Source organism: Coenobita brevimanus, chromosome 37 (assembly GCF_032717465.1).
Source record: "Coenobita brevimanus isolate Jiangsu-jjx chromosome 37, ASM3271746v2, whole genome shotgun sequence".
Taxonomy (NCBI): domain Eukaryota; kingdom Metazoa; phylum Arthropoda; class Malacostraca; order Decapoda; family Coenobitidae; genus Coenobita; species Coenobita brevimanus.
The window spans coordinates 9,833,903-9,841,402 of NC_136990.1; the positions used below are offsets into that span (position 1 = coordinate 9,833,903).

The 7,500-nt window shown below is 41.7% G+C and overlaps 1 protein-coding gene across 1 annotated transcript in view; it reads right to left on the minus strand.

Moving 5' to 3' along the window:
- Pka-R2 (cAMP-dependent protein kinase type II regulatory subunit) overlaps positions 1-7,500 on the minus strand; it is a 168,133-nt gene that overhangs the window by 21,267 nt on the left and 139,366 nt on the right. Inside the window, exon 3 of the mRNA XM_080269800.1 lies at positions 5,676-5,759. Coding sequence (XP_080125926.1) covers positions 5,676-5,759 — 84 coding nt within the window. The remainder of the gene's footprint in view (positions 1-5,675; positions 5,760-7,500) is intronic.

Here is a 7,500-nt window from a genome sequence, read left to right on the forward strand (position 1 = left end):
TTCCAATATCGCCATACTCTGCATAAAGCTCCCTAACACCTTTTCCTAAGCGATTTATTTTGTTTATTACACCTTACTGTCCTCTTCTGTGTTACATAAATCCTTCCAATATCGCCATACTCTGCATAAAGCTCCCTAACACCTTTTCCTAAGCGATTTATTTTGTTTATTACACCTTACTGTCCTCTTCTGTGTTACATAAATCCTTCCAATATCGCCATACTCTGCATAAAGCTCCCTAACACCTTTTCCTAAGCGATTTATTTTGTTTATTACACCTTACTGTCCTCTTCTATGTTACATAAATCCTTCCAATATCGCCATACTCTGCATAAAGCTCCCTAACACCTTTTCCTAAGCGATTTATTTTGTTTATTACACCTTACTGTCCTCTTCTGTGTTACATAAATCCTTCCAATATCGCCATACTCTGCATAAAGCTCCCTAACACCTTTTCCTAAGCGATTTATTTTGTTTATTACACCTTACTGTCCTCTTCTGTGTTACATAAATCCTTCCAATATCGCCATACTCTGCATAAAGCTCCCTAACACCTTTTCCTAAGCGATTTATTTTGTTTATTACACCTTACTGCCCTCTTCTGTGTAACATAAATCCTTCCAATATCGCCATACTCTGCATAAAGCTCCCTAACACCTTTTCCTAAGCGATTTATTTTGTTTATTACACCTTACTGTCCTCTTCTGTGTTACATAAATCCTTCCAATATCGCCATACTCTGCATAAAGCTCCCTAACACCTTTTCCTAAGCGATTTATTTTGTTTATTACACCTTACTGTCCTCTTCTGTGTTACATAAATCCTACCAATATCGCCATACTCTGCATAAAGCTCCCTAACACCTTTTCCTAAGCGATTTATTTTGTTTATTACACCTTACTGCCCTCTTCTGTGTAACATAAATCCTTCCAATATCGCCATACTCTGCATAAAGCTCCCTAACACCTTTTCCTAAGCGATTTATTTTGTTTATTACACCTTACTGTCCTCTTCTGTGTTACATAAATCCTTCCAATATCGCCATACTCTGCATAAAGCTCCCTAACACCTTTTCCTAAGCGATTTATTTTGTTTATTACACCTTACTGTCCTCTTCTGTGTTACATAAATCCTACCAATATCGCCATACTCTGCATAAAGCTCCCTAACACCTTTTCCTAAGCGATTTATTTTGTTTATTACACCTTACTGCCCTCTTCTGTGTAACATAAATCCTTCCAATATCGCCATACTCTGCATAAAGCTCCCTAACACCTTTTCCTAAGCGATTTATTTTGTTTATTACACCTTACTGTCCTCTTCTGTGTTACATAAATCCTTCCAATATCGCCATACTCTGCATAAAGCTCCCTAACACCTCTTCCTAAGTGATTTATTTTGTTTATTACACCTTACTGTCCTCTTCTGTGTTACACAAATCCTTCCAATATCTCCATACTCTGCATAAAGCTCCCTAACACCTCTTCCTAAGTGATTTATTTTGTTTATTACACCTTACTGTCCTCTTCTGTGTTACATAAATCCTTCCAATATCGCCATACTCTGCATAAAGCTCCCTAACACCTTTTCCTAAGCGATTTATTTTGTTTATTACACCTTACTGTCCTCTTCTGTGTTACACAAATCCTTCCAATATCGCCATACTCTGCATAAAGCTCCCTAACACCTTTTCCTAAGCGATTTATTTTGTTTATTACACCTTACTGTCCTCTTCTATGTTACATAAATCCTTCCAATATCGCCATACTCTGCATAAAGCTCCCTAACACCTTTTCCTAAGCGATTTATTTTGTTTATTACACCTTACTGTCCTCTTCTGTGTTACATAAATCCTTCCAATATCGCCATACTCTGCATAAAGCTCCCTAACACCTTTTCCTAAGCGATTTATTTTGTTTATTACACCTTACTGTCCTCTTCTGTGTTACATAAATCCTTCCAATATCGCCATACTCTGCATAAAGCTCCCTAACACCTTTTCCTAAGCGATTTATTTTGTTTATTACACCTTACTGCCCTCTTCTGTGTAACATAAATCCTTCCAATATCGCCATACTCTGCATAAAGCTCCCTAACACCTTTTCCTAAGCGATTTATTTTGTTTATTACACCTTACTGTCCTCTTCTGTGTTACATAAATCCTTCCAATATCGCCATACTCTGCATAAAGCTCCCTAACACCTTTTCCTAAGCGATTTATTTTGTTTATTACACCTTACTGCCCTCTTCTGTGTAACATAAATCCTTCCAATATCGCCATACTCTGCATAAAGCTCCCTAACACCTTTTCCTAAGCGATTTATTTTGTTTATTACACCTTACTGTCCTCTTCTGTGTTACATAAATCCTTCCAATATCGCCATACTCTGCATAAAGCTCCCTAACACCTTTTCCTAAGCGATTTATTTTGTTTATTACACCTTACTGTCCTCTTCTGTGTTACATAAATCCTTCCAATATCGCCATACTCTGCATAAAGCTCCCTAACACCTTTTCCTAAGCGATTTATTTTGTTTATTACACCTTACTGTCCTCTTCTGTGTTACATAAATCCTTCCAATATCGCCATACTCTGCATAAAGCTCCCTAACACCTTTTCCTAAGCGATTTATTTTGTTTATTACACCTTACTGTCCTCTTCTGTTACATAAATCCTTCCAATATCGCCATACTCTGCATAAAGCTCCCTAACACCTTTTCCTAAGCGATTTATTTTGTTTATTACACCTTACTGTTCTCTTCTGTGTTACATAAATCCTTCCAATATCGCCATACTCTGCATAAAGCTCCCTAACACCTTTTCCTAAGCGATTTATTTTGTTTATTACACCTTACTGCCCTCTTCTGTGTAACATAAATCCTTCCAATATCACCATACTCTGCATAAAGCTCCCTAACACCTTTTCCTAAGCGATTTATTTTGTTCATTACACCTTACTGTCCTCTTCTGTGTTACCTGAGAGGAGCATGTGGAGTGACGTGGAGGAACAGGATGACGAATGAAGAAGTGAAGGAACGTTGTGGGGTGGATGTGGATGTGGTTGAGAAGATTAGGAGAAATACACTGAGGTGGTTTGGACATGTGGAGAGAATGGAGAATGAAAGACTAAGAGGGTGTATGTAGGTGAGGTGGAGGGAGGGAGAGGGAGGGGTAGACCGAGGATGAGGTGGAGGGATGGAGTTGAGAGGTATATGAGGGAGGGGGGAGTGAGTCGGGGGGAGGGTAGTCGAATGGTGGGTGACAAAGCGACTTGGAGGCGTTTTGTCTGCGGCCACCCTTTGCGGGATAAGGGCGTCGGGCTATAGATAGACAGATAGAGAACGCACAGCAAATACTGAATATAATCAACCAATCAGCTTCCAGGAGACTTTCCCCAGCCAATAGGGAGAGAGGATGCCGTGTGACGTCATAGAAGCGAGTGACGTCACATCTGAAGCAACCAACCAACATCCAGGAGACAATCACCAGGAGCCAATAGGGAGAGAGGAGGCCGTGTGACGTCGTCCAAGCGAGTGACGTCACACGTGAAGCAACCAATCAGGATCCAGGAAACGATTACCAGGAACCAATAGGGAGTCCGGATGCCGTGTGACGTCATAGATGCAGGTGACGTCACAGCTGAAGCAACCAATCAGCATCCAGGAGGCGATTACCAGGAACCAATAGGGAGTCCGGATGCCGTGTGACGTCATAGATGCAGGTGACGTCACAGCTAGAGCAACCAATCAGCTTCCAGGAGGCGATTACCAGGAGCCAATAGGGAGTGGGGAGGCCGTGTGACGTCATAGATGCGGGTGACGTCATCAGAATAAGTCACAAGGGCATCGGTGTTAAGGAATGCTAACACAGGCGCCGCGAAGCATAACACAGCGCTGATAACACGAGTGGGGAGAGGAGGGCGAGATTGCTTGGGATATTACGTAACACTTCATCTTTAGCGATTTATTTTGCATCTTACACCTCGGTTTGTGTGTGTGTGTGTGTGTGTGTGTGTGTGTGTGTGTGTGTGTGTGTGTGTGTGTGTGTGTGTGTGTGTGTGAGAGAGAGAGAGAGAGGGGGGGGTAGGGTGCGTTTAGAAGTGTAGGGAGCGTTTCCGTAACTCATCTTCCTTGGCGATTTATTTCCTGTGAACCATCTTGCAGGTTCCTACTACTACTACTACCACCACCACCACTACTACTACTACTACTACTACTGCTACTACTACCACTACTACTACCACCACTGCTACTACTACTACTACTACTACTACTACTACTACTACTACTGCCACCACTGCTACTACTACTACTACTAATAATAATAATAATAATGATAATAATAATAATATCACTACTACTACTACTACTACTACTACCACTACTACTACTACCACCATTATTACTACTACTACTACTACTACCACCACTACATCATTTCCACAGCATTTAAAACAAGAATATATTAGGCCAAGTTAGAGTGAAAAGAGTATAGGATTATGCACTAAGGAATTATCGATTGAACTAGTAACCAAGGAGACTCATTCCTACCTCATAACCTTTTCTTAAGCGATTTATTTTGCTTATTACACCTTACTGTCCTCTTCTGTGTTACATAAATCCTTCCAATATCGCCATACTCTGCATAAAGCTCCCTAACACCTTTTCCTAAGCGATTTATTTTGCTTATTACACCTTACTGTCCTCTTCTGTGTTACATAAATCCTTCCAATATCGCCATACTCTGCATAAAGCTCCCTAACACCTTTTCCTAAGTGATTTATTTGGTTTATTGCACCTTACTGTCCTCTTCTGTGTTACATAAATCCTTCCAATATCGCCATACTCTGCATAAAGCTCCCTAACACCTTTTCCTAAGTGATTTATTTGGTTTATTGCACCTTACTGTCCTCTTCTGTGTTACATAAAAATCCTTCCAATATCGCCATCTATCTATCTATCTATCTATCTATTGCCAGACGCCTCAATCCCGTTCAGGGTGGCCACAAACAAATCTTCTCCACGTCGCCCTGTCCCCCGCCATCTCACTGCCCCGCTCCCAACTCACACCCCCCTCCCTCATATATCGCCATACTCTGCATAAATAACGTACAAAAGGATATTAACCAGCCATATCCAAAAATAAATCGCTAAGGAAGAGGTGTTAGGGTATATGTGGCTAAGGGAGGTACACGGATACATAGACAGGTAGATATAGAAATAGACAGATAGATAGATATGTAGACAGACAGACAGACAGACAAATGGAAACAGATAGAGAGAGAGAGAGAAAGAGAGAGAGAGAGAGAGAGAGAGAGAGAGAATGGATATATATAAAAAGACAGACAGACAGACAGACGGATATAGACAGACAAATAGATAGACAGACATACAGACAGACAGACGGATAGATAGATAGAGAGACAGACAAATAGATAGATAGACAGACAGACAGACGGATAGATAGATAGATAGACGGATAGATAGATAGACAGACAAATAGACAGACAGACAGACAGACGGATAGATAGATTGACAGATAGACAAATACAGACAGATGAAGACAGATAGATAGACAGACAGACAGACAGATGTATAGATAGACAGCCAGACAGACAGACAGATAGACAGACAGACAGACAGATTAACAGACAGCCAGATAGACAGGTACTCACATGGTCGAGGGATCTAAACAGGAAGATAGTTTTGACAGCCTCTGACAGCCGCTGTCTCTGTTCGTCTGACTTGGCGTGGATGATCTGGGGGAGAGAGAGAATTACAGGTTTATTTACATATTATTCATTTGTTTACGTGTTCGACTCTGGGCAAAGGCTTCAGTGCCTATTCCCAAGTCCCAGTAGTCCTCCTACACCTCCACATGTCACCACTTCGGCGCTAACACCCACCGTCCATATTGAATACATGCTAGGGCTGTCTCATACAGGACTGGTGTATTGGTATTAGCGGGGGTATTTTTACATGTCACCACTTCGGCGCTAACACCCACCGTCCATATTGAATACATGCTAGGGCTGTCTCATACAGGACTGGTGTAGCGGGGGTATTTTTACATGTCACCACTTCGGCGCTAACACCCACCGTCCATATTGAATACATGCTAGGGCTGTCTCATACAGGACTGGTGTAGCGGGGGTATTTTTACATGTCACCACTTCGGCGCTAACACCCACCTTCCATATTGAATACATGTTAGGGCTGTCTCATACAGGACTGGTGTAGCGGGGGTATTTTTACATGTCACCACTTCGGCGCTAACACCCACCATCCATATTGAATACATGCTAGGGCTGTCTCATACAGGACTGGTGTATTGGTATTAGCGGGGGTATTTTTACATGTCGGCGGGTCTTCTGGTAGATCAGAAGAAAAAAAAATCAAGAAATTCAAATCCTTAAACTGTTCCCTGCCCCAGCCGGGATTCGAACCTGGGTGCAATAGGACTTCAGGCCTCCTCTCTACCGATTCAGCCACATGTATAATAATCTCTCGGTACCAGTTGCAGAGAGAATATTGTATCGCTTTTTGCCTTGAACATTATCGAGCACAGATGTTCATGTGTCAGGTTTAACACTGTGCACTGCAGACTCTGGGGTTTGTGTAGTATATATACTTTTGAACCAACTGTGTTATTGTTTGAAAATGTGAAGGAATCTCGTCTTGTAGTTTTTATGTGGAAATGAAGAGGGAGGGGGAGGCCGAGGATGAGATGGAGGGATCGGGTGGAGAGGTATATGAGAGAGGGGGGTGTGAGTTGGGAGCAGGGCAGTGAAATGGCAGGGGGACAGGGCGACGTGGAGGCGATTTGTTTGCGGCCACCCCAAACGGGATTGAGGCGTCTGGCAATAGATAGACAGATAGATAGATGAGTATGGTTTTTTTTATTACAAATAGAGATGTATCGCAATCGGCATAGGCTGATTTCCTGTCAATACTACCGATATTTAAAAGGAATTTCGGGCGTAGCATATCACTCACTGGAGGTTACTTAAAAAGAACTTGGATGTTTTATAAGGATGAACAATAAATGACTGGTATTACGCAATTATTTGGTATCATATTACTTTGAGTACATGGTGCACAGTAATACAGTACATTTATGGCGCCTGGTGGTTTAGTGGGTAATTACGGCGCTCCAGTCGGATTGAGCCGGTGAAGGTTTATATCCAAGGGGTGGTTGGGGTTTATTGCTCACGTAATGCCACTTAGGGATGAGTGAGGCTGGTCACTCTCATCTTAAATGTCAGGACCAACTTGCCTAGCCCCGGCCTCCTACGCACCTCATCTATCTATCTATCTACCTATATGTCTCTCTGCATTTCTATTTTTCTATCTATCTGTCTATCTATTTGCCTATCTATCCATATTTCTATCTATCTATCTATATATCTGTAAGACAGATTGTTAGATCCATACTCGTATTATCTATCTATCGGTCAGTCTATCTATCTATCTGTCTATCTCTTTCTCTATTTGCTTGTC